We start from the raw sequence: 19,401 nt of genomic DNA on the forward strand, positions 1-19,401 counted from the left end.
GAAGCCGAAAAGCTTCACACAAATAGATTATGGCATGTCTGGCATGTAGGATATACATACCAGGCTTTCAGCAGTTTATACTGTAAATTTGCAGTTTACACACAGCATTAAGCAATTTGTTGGGTTGAGAGGGAGATCACAGGTCCAGAAAATTCACAGAAAATCTAGAGACAGTAGAAGAAACACTGTATCTTAAGGGTTTTTAATTGAAGCAAGAAAAACAGTCAAGCGCATGGGAGACCTGAGGTAAATGTGAAGACAGAGTAATGAATCCTTAGCAGATGCAGTTACTTGAATAAGCAATACAGTTATATTGAAGTGACAGAAGACATGGAGTATTGAAACCTAAACTAAAGATAGTAATAAAAAAGAGCTGCATCTGTAGAACCACAAGTAGAAAAAGTAGTTAAGAACAAGCTTTGAATATAAAGCAAGAGCTGTATTTTTCTGAAGCACTGGGAAGTATTTCTCATAAATGTAAAACACATTTTCACTTTCTTGCTGCTGGTAAACATCTGCATGATGCCCGCTCATAGTGAGGAAAAATTAAATTCAGCAAATAGGCAGAAAAAAACTAACTATCAGCAAGTAGACTTACAATTTCTCAAAATAGAGAGACATATGTCAGCACAGACATATCCACACACAGTGACAATCATGAAAGTCAGACTTTTCAACAGCACAAAAATGAGAGGATTTCAAAAAGCCGGTCTGCTGCCACTGAATGATTTTTTTTTTTAATTGAATGAGCAAAAAGAAAGAGACAAGCCAGATAATTTGCAAAGGCAAGGATGCTGCAGAGACCTGTTTTCAGGGTGTGCTCCCCGGGATGATCACCTCTGTCAGCCCTGCTCCCAGCCCTGGTGCAGTGGTGTCTCTGCCTATGTGGGCTCTCCACACCCAGGGACCTGCCCTCAGCATGGCTTTAGCAGGGAGACAGCAACATTTTCATGCAGAGATAGGAGCGTGGACATGCCTGTGTGTCTGTTCTACCAGTGGACCGCACTCTCCCTCCTTCTGAGAGGTCCTGCTGGAGTGGAAGTCCTTCCCGAGGTGCAGTTGGTGAAACCAGAGAACTTTCTTTAGGAATGTGATTAAAAGGCATATTCGGGATCAGTCAGAATAATGACATTTACATACAGAAAACTGCAAAAATCCTAGCAAGACATAGTCTTAAACTCATTGCCAGAAATTCTGGGCTAGAAAATGGAATGCTTTTTTCTAAGAAACCTACTTCTGAGAAAGCTCCTGGCTAACTTCTGTATGTGAGAAAAGTGAAAATCCCCCGGGTAGTGAGCCTGAGGCACATACCGGAGCCTGAAGCTCAGAGCAGCAGAACAGGCCAATGCACACTTAGCTGCAGGCGGAGTTTGCAGACGGGCAGCTCTGTGCTCTCCCACGTGAAGAGCAGCCAAGGTCCACCACTCTGGGACCACTGTGGGGCTATCCTGCAAGTAGCTGATTTGAATGCCTGCTATTACCTCCAAGCAATCCCTTTCATCTGTTCTGAATATATTATTTTCAAAATTTACCTATTACACTCATAATTGGTTCTGCTAGCAGAAAATGCACTGGGGGGAAAATCTGTACAAGTTTAACAAATTTTCATGGAGCCATGATTCAGCCAGGTAGGCAGCTTAAAGCTGAGGAGTGATATAAACCATTAGAGCCACAAAACCAGCTCAGTGCCTGGTTTTGGTTGTGATCTGGGTCACTATTGTCACTATTATGCCTAGCTATTGAGAAATTGTCTTATTCTGTTGTATGTCTTAGCAGGCGTGTTATTATGAGTTGTTGCTCCAGAAGTTCCTGGAGGCATTAGAAACAGAAGGCATTGCAGGAACATGTAGGAAGACACAATCTCTTCCCTGAGGAAAAGGTTGCAAGAAATATGAAACAAAAGAATATTTAACAGAGAAGTTCCTAAACCTGGTTAGGTGTCCCCTTATTGCAGTGAAGATCTCTTCTCCATTGGTAAATGCAGCATAAGGAGAAATTACTTATCCATGCCCTTATTCTACCCATGAGATGAACACAAGATTACAGTCTTATCTCTTGCACAGTTTACATGCTGTGTAGAGCAGCTTGATCAATGAAAATATGCTGTTTCCCATAACCTGTGATTCCTGGAAAGTAACATGAATATTGTGTAAAGAGATAGAAAAGACCTAAGGTCTTACATAATCTATCTTCAACTAAATACTGAGATCTCTTGTGCTAGTTATTATTTCTTCATCTTGTGCTAACAGAAGAAACTAAAACTACGGCAGGTGAATCCTAAGACCCAAGTGTTATCAGTTATCCAGCTGTTGCACCATTAAATTGTATTTACAAAATATATTTGTAAATACCTAAATATATTCTGGCTTAAAACTTAGTATTATTAAAATAATGCATCTTCAATAGAAATTAAAAAACCCTTTTAAATTCAGAACTTGAATTCAGAATCTGGTATTTGTTAACCAGAGACAATTAAAAGTCTTGGCCTCTACCTTAAATGCCAGGTCTAACTTTTTCAGTTTCCCTCATTAAAACATCAAAACATCATGCTTTCCTGATGAAACTGATATTTTAAAAAGTACTTTATTATGAAGTGCTCAGAGCAATTTTCAAGAAGGAATGAAAGACAGAGAACAGTGGAACAGTAAGAAAAAAAATCCAATTGTGGCCGTAGCACCTACTTGAGACCCCAGATCGGCAGCAGATTTACACATCTGCACAGCTAAGCACACACTGATGATAGCCCACACTGTCCAGCAAGTGCCAAACTGCGCAGTTCAGTGCTCCACAAAATCACACAGGAGCAAGAAATGGCCAAAGCCAGCTCACATGCACACTACTGAAGTAGACTAAATTATGCCACAGACAAATTTGCACCATGTCTACACCTTTTTTTTTCCTGTCTGTAAAAATGAGATGTGTAGGTTTGTGTGAAAACTGTGCTGCAGAAGGAATCCAGAATCAACATCTATGTAAGTATTTAACTAACACAGACAGTTTGATCAGGCCAAAGAGTTCATCCGCCCTCCCCTTTGTGAAATTCAATCTTTGTTTGCACAGCTAATATCTTCCCCAGTAGCCATAAGCCCCATCCTTTGTGCATCAGTAGGCTTTAGGAAATGTTTAATCAGTTTGCAAGAGCACATAGATACAATTCCGCAACAACCCTCTATGTGGCATCTAAAAAAGTCATTTATAGGAAAATATAAATTTTGCCCCTGAAAAGAAAGGCTAAGGAAGTGTTCCTACTTAAATCTACTCTCTTTCTGTATTCATTTTTTTCTCTCTAAATATTTTTTAAGCAATATGAAATTTTCTTGCTCTTCTGAAGATGGAAAATCACTGAGAATTGTACTCTAATTTTTAACTTTATAAAAAAAAATTCTGATTTGAAAATGCAACTTCTAAAATTTTAGTATTCTTTATATATTATTGTAAAAATTAAGAATATAAAACTATTCTGAAAAATCAGTTAGTGCATTTCTGAGCTAAAATCTTGTTTTAGCTTCAACCAACCACAATTTTTTTGAAGACTGAGCAACTGTATGTGCAGTCATGCAAAGCATTTAGAAAATAAATTCAGAAATTATAAATAATGAATAATTCTAGGGAATTTTTAGCAGAACAGCAAGTATCTACAACTTCCACCAAATTTAACATGGAAAGCTTGGTTCTGATACTACCATTTTGAAGCTCTCTCACTTGAAAGCAGAAAACTAGGGATCTTGACATACATACTGTAATACAAGCAAATTCTCCGTTTCATACAGATCTGTGAAAATAGCTGTCATAAATTTCAAATGTGATTAAAGATCAAGTACCCGAAGGCAGAAATTTGGGCCTTGCAATTGTTCATTCTGATTAGTGCAGAAATCCACAATATTTTAGAGTAATTATAGGTATTTATCATACAGACACTGGAGAGCACGTTAAATTTCTCTGAATTAATTTCAAGTTTCAGTCTTACTGAATGCACTGAAGAAATATGACTGACAATTGTAACAAAAGAGAAGAAACAGAATTCTACACTTAATGCTTTTTTGGGTTCAGAGAAAGATACAAATGAGGGCCAGAACTATCTCTATCATATCTAATATGCTATCTTCAGCATATTAGAAAAATAAGAATTTGTTGTTTTATGAGGTCTTCAGTATATTGCTTTCAGGAAGAAATGAGAGAACCATCTTTCCCTCAGCACTCTTAAGCTTTCAATTCCAAACTGAAAGAAAAGTTAGAAAATGTGTTATAGGAAAACATGTTTGCGCATGTAGGTTTTCAAGTCACCTAGGATCCTGCTTGTATGAATGTTTACTCACGTATTTTCATTATTTTTTAAATAAGCTGTAATGTTCATCTCTTTTTTAAATACTCTTTGGCTTTTACACTGCTGAAAATACTGATGTGTGTTCGTAGCTGATGAAACCTGGCTTCACAGTGGCCATCACAAGAAAGGTGATTGGAATCAAATAAGGACCTGGCCCTTCATTTGAACAAACATCACCATTTAATTATTTTTTAATTTAAAATAAACATCTGTTAAAAGAAATTCATTAAATTCCTGTATAAAAGTAGAAGCTTGATGTGCTTTTAGACAATTTTACTTAGTCCTTGCCAGAAATACTTACAGACAGAAATAATTTTCAACCTCATTTTCTTAAGGGAGACAGGATGAAGGAGAAGAGAAAAAAACTGAAAGAAAGGGGGTATGTCACTGTGCATACAGGTTGTCAGGGCACACCTGAGCCAGGTCCTGGGCACACATAAACACACACTTGATACATGTTTGTGAAGACAGACAAGAGGTCTTGTTTTCCCTCCAGTAAGCAGTGGAAAAAACTTCAAAATGCAATAACTGATTTGAAATGTAATTATTATCTAAATTCTTCTAAATTTGCTAAGTCTGAATCACTCACCTTTGTCACATGATGCTTTTCATGCTGTACGGGAATCTTAAACATTTGGCACCAATATGTTGTGTCCTTGTCTGGTACAGGCACCTGTCTTAATAAAAAGGGCAAGAACACAGTATTATCATAGAATTACAGAATGGTTTGGGTTGGAAGGGACCTTAGAGATTGTCCAGTTCCAATCCCTTGCCTTGGGCAGGGACATATTCCACTAGACCAGGTTGCTCAAAGCCCCATCCAACCAGACCTTGAAAACTTCCAGGGATGAGGCACCCACAGCTTCTCTGGGCAGCATGTTCCGATGCCTCAACCTCACAGTGAAGAATTTCATCCTCATATTTAATCTATACACAAAAGTCACACTACCTGTTATGTAAGCCCAAGGCTTTGGTTACCACCTTATTCCCGTCTCCACAGAAACCCAAAACATGGAGTAACTTACGTCTTTGTTTGTCAGGTCAAAGTACGGCAAAGAGGCAGATAAGACTTCCTCTCTCTCAGGGTTCAGCAAACGCAGGCTCTTTGTACCACGATTAGATCCATGGTAATTTTGACCTGCTTCTCCCAAGTCTTTGTGGTGGTAGGCCCATATTACCCGCACTGTGCTCTCCTGAAAAAACAAAGCAAAATGTCCACAAGGGATATGAGCAACACCTTCCTCACACAGCTCACAGGATTCCTACAATAGCTGTGATATAAGTGTATTTAAACAATGACAGTGTATTCCAGAGGAGCAGTCATCTACTTACATAATTTGGCCTTTGAAATAAATAATGTTTTATACTCAAAGGGTTAATTGGAAATACACAGAAATTAAATCGTTCTCTGGTAGATTCCTTCCCTAATGTTGTGAATTGAAATCATATCTTCGAAGGGCAGAACAGACTCATAAAAAGTAACCAACTAAATTCATTAGAAACATTTTTCTACAGATGTAATTTATTTGATCAGCAACCAGAATGCTTCCCCCCCAAAAATTTCCCAGGCTTAGGCCTGTGAAGATGTGAATACCTTCAGTGAAATGCTGCCCTTAGATACTATGGAAAATTATCATTCAATTACAGAACAGATTTACATCTTAAAAATCAATCTACAGCCACTGCACAGATCACTTCTCTGTAAACCATTCTCAGATTGCAATAATGACCCATGAGACAAAGTGCTATAATAAATCCTAAAGTGTCCCAAAATGCTAAATTATACTGAGAATTTGGAGCAGGTGTGCAAAGCAGAGGTTCATTGACTGCCTGGAAAACTGGTGGTTTACACAGCTGTGGTTGGCTTCCTGCATTTTCAGCCCCTCATGTTGCTCTTATTGCATATATTGTAAAAACACAGATAATGAATATAGTGTTTTACTCCTATAGTAACGCTTCCAAAAGAAGTAGTAAACAAGCCAAAGCATAGAAAGCCTTGCAAATCTCTCCAACCTATCTGTCACTTCCAATACAGAAGTCATCAGCTTCATTTAATTTAAAATTATGCTTAGGAAATAGCACAGCACTCCCTAGGGCAACAGAAGAATTTACCATTAAAATTATTTTACCATGGAAGGTTTTACCATAAAATCTTTTAACTTTTAATTTTGAATAAAAAAATAAAACAAACAGATGCTTTAAATGTATCTTCTTCAATTTTTTAAAAAATGTGTTTCTAACATCAACTACTAAGATCAAGTTAGTGCAGAATCTTAAAAGTATTTCTCAATTTGGCCTCTCTTGAATGATTGTGACAGTGGCATATAGGACTTGATGGCCCAGAAGTATCTGTTTCAATTCTGTGTACACTTGTTAGAAATTACAGAACATAATGTATTAAAGTAGAAGGACAAAGAAAGCTGAAATTTAAACATAATAGTTTAATAAAGCTATCACAATTATTTTACCCAGTTAATTTCAGCAAAAGGATATTTTGGAAAGTGATTTTCTCTAATTGTCTCCTTGTACTAAAAAGAGGTTTTAATTACCAGCTTAATTACCACATATACATTTATCCTGTATCGATTACTTCATCTGTCTACGTATAATCAGAGACTATTACCGTTATGCTCTTGTCATTTGTGTCACAAGTGTGCAGCTCTCTGCTAAAAGCCAATATTGTATGTGTACTGTTTTCCATGGCATATTCCAGATGGTAATCCTGTTGAGGGTCCTTTTTTAGTACTCTGTTTTCATCTGTAAAATAATCCTGTTACAAAAGAAAGGTGACCCATTATTAAAATCTAATATTAAAAATGAAACTCTATGTCCACTACTGAAGCCCTTTAACACATGTAAAATTTTGTAGTATCAGTTTTGAACCAAATGATAAATTTGAGGTGGCACTGAACTATTTTTTATCTCCAAGAAAGCAACTGTCCGTGATAAAGAGCTTAAAGAATGCCTTAAGTAACTTTAGCAACACACTGCCTGTATGTAACTGCAGAAAAAAAGCTGGACCCAGCAACCAAGAAACCTTATTTATCATAACTGGGATGTCATGAACTCCAGAAGAAATTATAGAGAGAACGAAATTCACTTAATATTTGCATCAATAATACTGTTGCTCCCTTACTCCCACAACTTTTCCTACGTTTTTTTCTTTCCCACAAGAAACAAATCTCTTGAATGAGCATTGACTGGAACCAGAAAGCCTACAGCTTAACTAGCATGAAAAGCACTCATTTCATACAAAAGCTGCTGGGATTAGGTTAAGGTTTTGGAAGAGGCAAGGGAGCTGTTTGTAAGAAAGATGCTCCCTATCCGGGGTTCTGCAGAGGCCCGCACAAAGGAGTATCTCGGCAGCAATGTCGGGTCATTAACCTCCTCACCCCGGATTCCTGCAGCCCCCTGCAGCTGGGACGTGTCCCGCCCTCTCCTCCCACCCGGCCACCTGGGAAGGGCCTCAGATGCACCTGGTCACCCTCCTCTGAGTTTTAGGCTGTTTCTGCCTGGTTTGGGATGGGCAGGGGTCCTTTAACTAACCAATGGATTTCTCATACTGAGTAGGCTATGGGGAGACACCATTCATTGTGTGGTGTCCTTTGCAAAATAATGCAGCGCTGGCTGGTCCCAGCAGGCACTTATTTTTTGGAGTTGTTTGGACCTCTGTTCACTTTTGGAGAGATTTCCAGCTTTCCGCTTTTGTTAAGGCTGAGGTAACCAATCTGAAAAACTGTAAAATGTTATGCCCAAGTATTTTGATACCAGTAAAAAATAACTGAAACTTCATTAATTCACTAAAGGGTCATTTAAAAGCTGTAATCTTAAACTTAATTCCACCCTAGAAACCTGTGTGTGGGCAAGACACCAGAGAGTTCTTCTTTTCCTCTCACCACATCTTATAAATACAAATGATTAAGTATTTACATGAGAGAATAGGCACAATGGAAAAATAATCACTAAAAAGAGCAAAAAGGGGGCCTGGGACCTGAAAGAAAGTGAACTGATGAGTTGTATTTGTTTAGAGAAATAACTTTGGATTTGCTGTTTTCCAGGCAGAAATAATAGACTTGTTTTGGGATGGTTCTTTGAAGATGGGTACTTTATGGGATCAAAACGCTTCACTTTAGCCCTGCATTAGAACTTGGAAAGAGGCAGTGTATTGTCCATACATAATACCCTTCCTGCTCTGAAAACACTCTTCTGTGGAATCCCTGCTTCCATCTCTAAGTTAGTAAGGGTTTGTCTGGATGAGAAATGTAACCTTCTGAACATCAGTTTTTATTGAAGTGTGGTATCTTTGCTAACATCCTACCTTACATTGAAGGAAGACATTCTTAGTAAAAGCGCCCACACATTGAAATATTGAGGAATACCAATTCAAGAGCAGCTTTTACTCATGTGAACAGACTGAAAATCTCTGCCTGCAACCAGTGTGAAGGGAAGCTGAGAAATGTGAAGAAAAGCTAGTTGTGCAACTTCAAATGCTTTGTGGTGAACTTCACCATTTCATCACAAGTCTAGAGGACACAGCTCTAACCAGAAAAAATCCTCCTGTGATATACTCCTGATTTCCATGAGCCTGAGGCAAGAATGCAAAAACAATGCAAAGAAGTTCTGTAATGAAGGTATAAGCTCAGATATGCCTTGATAACGTGGCTGTCAGTGTAATTATCTCACTTGCCCAGATGACAGTCAGTCAGGTCACAGCTCTGGCTCACCACAAGGGGCTCATTTTGTGGCTGCTGGCAAATGCCTTGGGGATGGTGGCCCCAAAGCCCTGGCCCCCAGAGAGGACCAGGCTGCTCTCCGTGGGATGAGAGCTGTGTTGGGCACTCACATTGCTGCCTGCTCAGGCACTGGCTGCCCACCCCTGCCGTCAAAAATGAACAGAACCTCGCTGATGTCAACGATTGCACCTGAAATTATTTTGTGGCTAGATGTGGCTATTACTATTTTCAGTTCCTTTGTTGAAAATTTTCCAGATGTTCATAATAAAAATAAAATCAAATCATGTAACAACAAAAAAAAATGCCTGAACAACTCAAAATTTGATTGCTCAACCTCTCACACAAAAATGGTTTGTTTCCCAGTTTTAAAACAAAATAATGCCACATTGTCCAGGAACCATATAAATCTGTTCATCGAGAATATTTTCAGTTAAACTATGCAGACTTTGCTCAATTTACTCATCAGAGCTTAAAAGCCTTTAAGACGTGTTTGTGTACAAAGCAGAATGAACAAAAGGTTTCAAAAATGATGACGCAGCCACAATCTGTGATGTCACATCTTTTTCAACTGCAATTTGGAAAAATCTGCAACCTGGAAAAGTAAAAAAATGTTAGTTTTAGATAGATCTATGTAGATATATGCCTGTACCTTTATATATATCCTATGCTTCCTTTCAGAGTAGAAAACTAAAATTAAAGTCCTGCTGCCGAAAGTCCTGGTGCAAATGCAATCAAAACCACCACATTTGGACTGCCTACACTCCACTTAAGCTCTTTCGTCTAGTCAGAGGAGAAAGATGGATACTTCTGAAGGCCTTTGAAAAGTGGCAGTACAGAGGATGGATCTACCAGGGGCCAGAGAGGGTAAGCTAGTCATTTGAGCTTCAGCTAAACTAAGGAAATATAAATTTAATTTGAAACTCTCTCAGGCCCACACTACTGTAACGCAGAACTCAACCAAATTCACAAGTTTCACTTACTTAATTCTGTAAAGAAAGGAGTGGGATGCTTTAATCCACAGCATTACAGTGCTTTGATATCTACCACAGATAGTTCTAAAATGGGCTTCGTACTAGAACAGTTTATTCTTCCCAACAGGCAGGAAAAGGCTCTAACATGGTATAATCTTTTTTTTTACACAGATCTGGTTTTGCTACCCCACACAGTTAGCTAGAAAACCTGTGTCTTTTGTAGGGTAGATTATACTGATACAGGTCCCCTGAATTTCATGGAGTTCCAACAGAGATCTACAATAATTGTCAAGTCCTTTAAACTGGATTTCTGAAATGCTCGCATGTGTGTGGATAAATCCACAACTTCGATTTATGCAGTGATTCAGTTCTTGCATCCAGATTTTTCAGTTTCTTATACAGACAAAAATATATATATTATATGTTTAATGAAGAGAAAGTTTTCAAGCTACGCATCAGCTTTACAGAAGTACAAGAATTAGTGAAAGAGAAGGGTGAAGTGACTCTATTTTTCTAGTATGAATATCTCTGGTTATTTAAAGACTAAGTGTTTAAAAAACATTTCAGAAATGTTATTGGTCATTCTACATGATAACAAAGATGTCTATTTCAGGATTTGCTTATGTAAATTGTTTACATGTGAAACATTTAAATTTTCTGCACTCCCTTTGATAATGTTGCATAAAATGGCATATTGTATTCTGAACTAAGTTGTGCAATCCATCAAATAATTAAATATCTCCTTCCTCATATTACCTAAAAGTTGAAACAACATATGGAAAATGAAAAATCTTCCTGACATTGCAAGATAGTTTATGCTCCTTTCCAGATGTGAAGCAGATCGTATTATCCTATTTTTCAGACACCATTAGCTTCTCTCCTTCTTAAAAAAAATATTTTGTGGTTTATATGGTTTCTGATTTCTGCTCCACAAACAGGAGAGTAATTTCTTATGGATGTGAAAAGACGCTGGTTTCTCCTTCGAGAATGCAAGCACAGCTGCAGAGGGAAGCCTGACCCCAAAAGCCCTACCAGCTGTCATCACAGACTGAAACAGGTGTTTATGGGACTCCCTCCCCAGATCTTTACAATGTACAAGATTGTTTTGTTTATGATATCCATTTCCAGTCCTAAATTATATATATCACCTTTCAACCTCAAGGAGCATAACATAATTCTCAGACTGTGGCCCCATGCAGCAATCGCCTTGTGCGCTCGGCTTGTGAGAAACTCAGCCACCCCAAATTATATGTGCTGCCCTTCTCTAACTGGGCCATCACTGCTGTTTCAGCAGCAGACTAATACTTAAAAGTGAAAAAAGGGACAAGCCAGGAAACGAAAATGACAGAAAAACAAGCTGTGTTTCAACTTGTCCTCACTGATACTCTGTAGCCAACCCATGGAGTTTCAAGCATCCCTGAATTACCAAGCTGATGCCAATGACCAGGACCAAAAACGAGCTTTGCAGAAAGGATCATGAACCTGTAACAAAGATGAAAGTTGGCACAGGAGAGGATCTATCTTAGTATAAATAGGGTGGATAAACTGCTATGGTAAGGAAAAGAACTGAACGAAACATTTGTTTGAAATAAGCACCGAGTTAAGCCTTTCTGGGTTTCCAAAAAAATAACTGTGGTTAACATTTCTCTTTTTTTATTGTTGCATTCAATTTAAATGGAATCCTTTTGCTCAAGGTTCCAGTGCACACTAGATGTTACCACCTAAAAGAAGCTGGTTTTACACTGTATTTGGCAAGAACCAAACAGAGCACGAGTTTACAAATAAGCAAACCAAACTGTTTTGCAACCTCAAATAAATTTCAGCTTGAGTTTCAGGCGAAGATCTTACTATGCTCTTATGCTGGGGAAAAGCAGAGCCCACCCACAGCAACCTAACACAAAGCAGGAACCTGAAAGCATTGATGCACAGTATCGATGAAGAATGCTCTCAAGAACACCTTGAGAGCATTCCAGTTGACTGAACCAACCTTGAGATTAGCTGCAAATGGAAAAATAACTGTACAAAGGGTACAGCAACAGCAATCAAGTAGTTGCAATAAGTTCCTAAAGTAACTGGGATCAGTAAGTTCACATCTTCTGTCCCATGAGCTGTCTGTTTGTAATTAATTTACTGGTTTGAGGGAGGGAAGGGGGAGGGCATGGTGTGTTGGGTTTTTTTCAGGGTTTTTTATTGTTTGCTTCTGATTGCTGGGGTGGGTGGCATTTTGGGGTTTTTTGGGGGGGGTTTGATTTGTTTTGTTTTGCTTTTTTGCCCAAACAGCAGATTAGCATGAAGTGTTTCAGTCCTTGTTAGGAAGCCTGGATCTCACTCACGCAGGCAGTTCTGAGAAGCTCTACAATTAAACTGGCTGACATATGTGAGTGAGTGTGGATTATTTACTTCAGGTGCACTACCAGCTCTGACAAGGACAGAAAATTTCTATCTCTGATAAATAGTTGTGGGTGTGTCTATACTTGAATGCAGACATACACATGTACACAAAGATGCACATTTCCATTTGTGTATTTACAGAAACAGATCATGCCTGTGTATGTGTGTGTACATGTTCACGCATTTTCTTTAGAAAAAGAAGGCTTGTATTCTTTATACATGAAACAAAATTATTTAATTAGGAATATGCCTTTTCTCATTCAGACTGGGTCACTTGAATACACTTCAGTGTATTTCTTACATCTAGTTAAACACTGCCTGGGGGGGCTTCCCAGTACCCTACAGCTGGCAATGGCATCACTTTGTTTCTGTGACATTCCTGAGGCATAAAACATATCACTTTGTCTGCACACAAATGAAAACACTGAAGTGTGGAGACCTGTCTAACTTAGCACAAGAAGGTGTAAGAGGCACTGATGGCTAGAGGTTGAAATAGGACATCACATACTGGCACGGATAATTTGACATTGCAGTGGAGTCCCAAGGGCCTATACGAGTCTTTACATCGAGAATAAATGTTAATTTAAGAGTTTATATTCCAGTTATATCAGAAGATAGGATTTTTAGATTAAAGGCTGTCCTAACACAAAGAGACTAGATAAAACACGTAGCAAAGTGTTTTAAGGGAAAGAAAATCAGTAAGGAGGAGATATTGCATGATACAATCTTACAACTGCACTTTATCACAAGAAACATTCCTTACACAGGAGCCACATTTATCCAGTACAAGTTTTCTGGGTTTAATTACTTTAATTACTTCAATTATGAGGAAGATTAAAAACACTTAGGGGATTTTCAAGCGCAACTATTAGTGATACTTGTTCCCAAAATTCCTGGATCTGCTTTAGAAAATCTCCCTTCTTCCCTCTCCTGCTTCTGTGATACTTGTTTATATTGGGAATTAAATCATTCCCCCTTTTTAAGCCTTTGCATGACTCAAGGTGGCTACAATTCCATATTTCTGGGGAGATGTGAGAAAAATTCATTTTCTTGGCGCTTCCAAAATCCAAAGGAGAAGAAAAAATATGACAAAGAAAAAGAGCAAAAAAGAAATACAATTCCAACCAAACTCTTGAAAACAGTCCCCCCAAGGCCTGCAAATTACAAGAGCTTCAGAATTCTTCTCATCTTTTGTTCACCAACTGTTGCTTCCTTGTCCTAACTATTGTACCTCTGAAAGGGAACTACAAAGCACCCAGCCAGTGGAGATGTACACTGGAGTGTCTCTTTATGCCCCACACTGAAGCCAAGAGGGAGACATTAGTCATCTGGAGATTTTGCCCCAATGCCCAAAGGCATGAAATACCTCCAACAAAACACTGACTGAGATATGTCACTGTGGCACTTGCTTTGCATCTCTCTCGGTGCCTTTCAAGTTGTTTTCTAAACACTTCTTTTGTTGCTGTTGGCATGAGTGCACTTAAAAGCAGCGTATCGTGAAGTACTGAAAATGCTCACTGTTTTCTGTCCTTTAAAATCTCTTCCAAGTACTTCCCTGTGAGCAATTAAGCTAACTCTATGGGATACATTTGATAACAGATATTCTTTAGTTTGGGTGACAGTTAACAAGCAAGGCTCTAATGAATAATAAAGTACTTTTTAGTGACACACAGTCCCTATTCACCCTGAGTAGGGTCTATTTTTGTGCAAGTTCAACAGAAGATTCTAACAATGCAACCCTCTTGTATAACTTGCACAAAATAGGCATTCATCAAGGAGGATTACTCTCCCCAAAATGGGGCTCTCAGCAGCTACGTGCTGTGGGTGGGGATGCACAATTCCAGACAGGGGTGGAGACCAAGGAAAAGGCATGGGTCTAGCAAGAAAATGCATGCTGTGTCAATTCATAAGCACAAAAGAGATGAATTAGGGAAAAAAGAAAAAAAAAAAGAAAAAAAAAAGAAAGGAGAAAAAAAAACAAAACAAAAAACTAGATGCAAGATCTAGGGCTGCCCCAAGATCTTGTATGAAGAGTAAGACATGCTGCAAATGAGCATGGCAATATTTCAAGGTAACATTTTGCTAAGTATGAACTCTCCTAAGTCCAGCTCCTCCCTAGAGAGACGAAAGCAGCTTCCAGCTTTCCAATACCAACCCCCATTGGTATCTTCTTGTTCTCAAACATGCTCACACAAATGCCACATAATCTGCTGCTCTGACACCACAGGCTCTCAGTAATGTGTGAGAATAGTTTGTTCACTGATCTCCTTTTTCTCCTTCTGCTCAATGGAGGTGCCTCCCTCATGACAAAACATGAAAGTTATGCATGTATGTATCCACATATCCATGCTACGTCCTCTACATCCTCCCAAAATATGTTTAGGTTCCCATTTCAAATATCAAATTTCTGAAATGTTAGGACAGTAAATGTATAATTCTCTGATCATTCCAAGGCTCTTCAAAAAACTACTCTGGTACACCATGAAGGTTTGTTCTTCTCTCATGCCATTGTAACACTTTTAATCTTGATATATTTAGACAAAACTAAGCTGCAGACTTCCAAATTGTTTTAGCCTTTCCTTACGTCAGACACCCTTTCAGATTAAATACAACTCAAACATGGAAAAGCAAACCAAAATGAGCAGCTCATTCCACCCAAATCTGGGATACACCTGAGAACTGAGAAAGCAAAATCCAGCCCTGGCTATCCAGGACTTTGAGTCACCAGGTTTTTTCAAGAAAAACATTGCCTGCTGATGGTGGGAATAGCATTTATTTGCTCTGAGTGGATGAGGAATAAATGCCAGAGGGAACATTTTCTTCTCTGAATACTGCCTGGCAGTTTTCCTCTACCTCAATATATGGATCTTCCACAGACTGAGAAGTATGTGCTTTTACCCTCACCGGCAGCTGTAGTCTAACTACATTTATACATTTATTCCCAGAAGAGAACTCTTACCTCTGAGAACATTTTCTATTTTTAAAAAAGGAGAGAGAATTTGGGGGAGGGGGGAAAGGCAAAATTGACCCAAGGGACTAGAAATTTCAATGCCCACTTGAAAGGCTATAAAGGTGTTTCAGAACATCTGAATGTCAGGCCACTAACAAGCATCTCAAAACTTTCAAAGAACCCAAAAAATGACCCCTCTAAGAGTTTAGACCACGATGCACACTTTCCAACGGATGGTCATGGAATAAAAACATATTTCTAAAACCAAAAAGAAAAGTAAGTTCATTCATTATAGGGTGTACATATTTCATGGAGTGCAGCTAGGCATAAAACCACATACTTTCAAGGTTGCTATCTATGAAAAAAATCTTTTTCAGTAGTAAATAATCTAAATTATGATGATATACTCTTAACACAGAATGTATTTTTAAAATATTAACTGTATTTGTTTGTCCAGTAAAGGGAAGAATTGGATATTATTGAAACAGCATCTCAGAACAAGTTGTTCATTTTATAGCAATCTTTGCTGCCTGACCAGAAAAAGCCTTTGGACAAATTTTGTTTATCATCTTTGTTTCTGACCTTTCCTTGTTGGTGCAAGTACAGAAATATTTTAACTGAGCAACTTTTAAAAAACCTCAGTTCAGTTTAGAAAGAAACCATGCTACCTAGAACTGAAGAAGGAATGGGGATGGAGCAAGACTAGAGTGGCAAGCAAGCATAGCAGAAGTATTTTTTATGTATCTTACCTATCAAAGGTGCAACAAAATAACTCATAGCTCTTAGCATTGCAGTTTATGTGCTAAATTAGTGCTTCAGGAAAAATACCACAAGGTTTGTATCAGCAGGAATTTGCAACAGTCTTTTTCTATTTGTAACAGAATGTTGGTGCATAAAACCTGCAGAAGAATGCAGTTTGCATGGGGCCATTTTTAAGGATGCTGAAAACCTGTGAAGGGTGCTGAAAAGAGCCACAAAAGTTCTCTGAATGCTAGGGAAAATGTCCTGTGATGCTAAAGAGCTCAATCTATTTATTTAATGAAAAAGAAAATTGAGGAGTGACTTGATTGCCTCGATTGTAGCATATAAATAACCTTATGGAGGCGGTAGGCAGGGGGAGTAGAGTTTTTAATATAGTAGAGAAAATACTTAGCTGAAACCTAAACCGAGACAAACTAATCCTGGCAATCAGGAACAGCAGAGACTCGTCATTACCACAAACTGTCAAGGAAAGTGATGGATCCTCCACCACTGGATATGTTTAAACTAGGTTTGGATGTCTTTCTAAAAGACTTGCTTTAGCCTAACAGGATCTATGAACTAACCAGGCAAAAAGTTTAGGTTTCTTTTAATGGTTAATAGATGTCTTCTGAATTGTAAAGCCTTACAGAAAGCCTTTCATTCTGTGAGTGAAGAGCTCACTTCTCAATGAGCAGACTAGGGGGTTTTTTTACTATTATTATTCTTTTATTTAGGCTTCAAGAGGAATTATCTTCATTTTGAAATATGGAGAAACCAATATTCTGAAAATCACTGGTCTGAACTTAGAGAAGACAAATATTTGCCTAAACTTCATAAAGGAAACTAATAGGGAAATAGAAAAAGTAGAAGGAAAAAAATATACTAAAAGGTCTATTCTTCTGGAAAAGTTTTGATTTTATAAAACCTTGATAACTAGTAGGGAGATCATATTATGCATTTAGTTTCCTTACCATGAATTTTTAATGAAAATCCATATGCTTAAGAAAAACCTCTTAAAATTTAAGCAGCAGCTTCAAAGATCAACTAGCTCTAACATAATGAAGGAAAGACAGACAACTTCTCCTAGACCATACTCTAACAACCACTCTTAAATTGCATTTCTAAGTTATCATTCAAGCAACTGGAGGCGACACCATATCATTCCAGGCCTGATTCCCCTTTCAGTCATCTGTGGGACAAGCTGTCCCTGCTCCCCCGAACCCAGAGCAACTCCTCCTGGCTGGATCTCAAGTTAATGAGAGGGGACCAAAGGTCCCCTCCCCTCTCATGGCTCCTACCCCACCAGTCACCAGTGCCTCTTGGAGGGGATGTCTCACTGGGAGCCCCAGCAAGGTCTCTGTTCCACACTCCTGTTCCCAGATGTAGCCCTGACTATATCTAGACTACTACAGAAAATTAAGCCATTAGAGTTGGGCCCCTCTGAGGTTGCTTTACCAGACCAAGGACATGTACCAGGAGTCCCAGTGGTTACTCTGCAAGTCCTTTCCAACACCTGGGTCAGAACACCTCCAGGTGAGGAGAGGAGGAACACCAAGAACAGGAGCAGCACCGGTTGTGCCCCATCAGAAGGGGACGTCAGCAGGCTTGGAAGCTGGTGGGATGCTGCCCTCATGCCAGTGGGATTAGAAAGAGGAAGTTGGCACCAGGACGGCCAAGCTCCGCCAGATGTTGGCAGGGTGAGGGGAAAGGTGCCGCACCTCCCTGGGACAGACTCTCCCCTCCCATCCCTCTCCTCCGAGGGTCTAGGCTCAGCGGGCAGGCAGGAGAGAGTGCCCAAAGGAGAGAGAAAAGGGCTGCTGCACTTTCTGGATAAAGAGGAAAGAAACCTGACACCTTTGACGAAATCCTTGTAAAAGTTTAGAGGGAAGGTTGGCAGGGAGCGGATCGAAAAGGAGTATCTCCTCCAGGGGAAAGGAACGCAGAACGATAGGGAAAACCCAAAGGGTGGAAGGAAGAAGTGAAGAGGTACAGGGATGCAGGGCAAGAAGGCTGCAAAAGAAACGCGGGGCAGGGAAAGAGGGGCGTCCCGAGAGAGAGACAGCAGGGGGAAGGTGGGCGGACGAAAGAGGCCCCGGCAGGCGGTCGAGGAGAAGGAGCAGGGCCTTACCTGCAGGTAGGGCTGGCCCCTCTCCACGCCCCCCACCACGATGTCGGCTGAGGCCATGCCGCCGCTGGCCGAGAGCCCGAAGCCCACGTAGCCGCGGGTGCGCACCTCCAGGCGGAGGGCGAGGGCGCTGCCGCGGCGGCCCCAGCGCAGGCGGTAGGCGCCCGCGCCGTCCAGCACCGCGCTGTGCGGGTAGCTCCGCAGCGCCGGCCCGGCCCCGGCAGCGGCCCCGGCCCCGGCACAGGCACACAGCAGCCCGCCCAGCACCAGCGCCCAGGGGCGCAGCCGCCGCATTCTCTCGCCGCGCACCAGCGGCCGCCTCTGCGTCTCGGCGTGTGCCCGGGCGCGGTGTGCGTGTGCTGGGGGTGTGCTTGTGTGCCTGTGTGTGTCTGTGTGTGTCGGGAAGGGGGGCCGGGTGCCCCGGTCACCCCGCCCCCGCTGCGGGCGGCACCGCGCCGGCCGGCCCCGTCGGGGCAGCGCGCCCTCGGCAGCGCTTTGTTCGCTCCCGCCCCGGCCCGGCGCTGGCGGCCGCCCCCTGCTCCCCCGCGCCGCCCGTCGGGGCCGGGCCGGACCCCGCCGCGCCGGGAGCACCTGCCGTGCGCTCGCCGCGGGGGCTTCTCGCCGAGATGCTCGGAGTTGGCGTTGGTGAGCCAGAATCCTCCTCCTGACCGGGGAAGCGGAGGGAAGGCGGTGGACGAGGGACCTCCCCGGCCCTCCGGCAGCTCTAACTCCGGTGGAAAAATTCCACGGGAGGAAGCCCGGAGGCAAACGAGCGCTTCCCCACTCTCAGCCGCCTCCTCACTTAGTGCGAGCGCACGATGCGGCGGCGGACGGATGGAGCTAAGCAGGAGATCTCCCGTCGGGAGAGTCCTTTTTGCGTTATAAGTGGAAAACGAGGACCCCCCCGAGTAGTTTGCACTGAGGCGGCTACAAAAGCACGTCTCAAAACCCCACTCGCGTCCCTTGACACCCCCGCAGCCTTCCCCGGCGGCACGGCCCCTCGGCCAGCCCGGCCGTGCGGTCCCCGACACTCCCGCAGCAGAAGCTGCCTTCCCTTCCCCTGCGCACAGCACCACCGCCATTGCGGGGGCGAGAACAACGATCCGAAAGATGCTTTTGGGGGAATGTTCCCCAGCCCTCTGCAAATCTGGATGGGAGCAAAAAAT

At 41.2% G+C, this 19,401-nt stretch overlaps 1 protein-coding gene across 3 annotated transcripts in view; it reads right to left on the reverse strand.

Annotated features, from left to right (window-relative positions):
• MOXD1 (monooxygenase DBH like 1) overlaps positions 1-19,050 on the reverse strand; it is a 49,974-nt gene extending 30,924 nt beyond the window's left edge. Inside the window, exons 1-4 of one of the 3 annotated variants that reach the window (XM_048299032.1) lie at positions 18,831-19,050; positions 6,948-7,094; positions 5,350-5,517; positions 4,914-4,997 (exon numbers count right to left, since the gene is read on the reverse strand). In XM_048299032.1, the coding sequence (XP_048154989.1) occupies positions 4,914-4,997; positions 5,350-5,517; positions 6,948-7,025 (330 nt within the window). In that variant the 5' untranslated portion in view covers positions 7,026-7,094; positions 18,831-19,050. Of the gene's footprint in view, positions 1-4,913; positions 4,998-5,349; positions 5,518-6,947; positions 7,095-18,238; positions 18,652-18,826 lie in introns of those variants that run through there. The other 2 variants (XM_048299031.1, XM_048299030.1) reach the window with 2 other exon arrangements.
• Between the last annotated feature and the right edge of the window lie 351 nt (positions 19,051-19,401).

This window comes from Corvus hawaiiensis, chromosome 3, assembly GCF_020740725.1.
Source record: "Corvus hawaiiensis isolate bCorHaw1 chromosome 3, bCorHaw1.pri.cur, whole genome shotgun sequence".
NCBI lineage: Eukaryota > Metazoa > Chordata > Aves > Passeriformes > Corvidae > Corvus > Corvus hawaiiensis.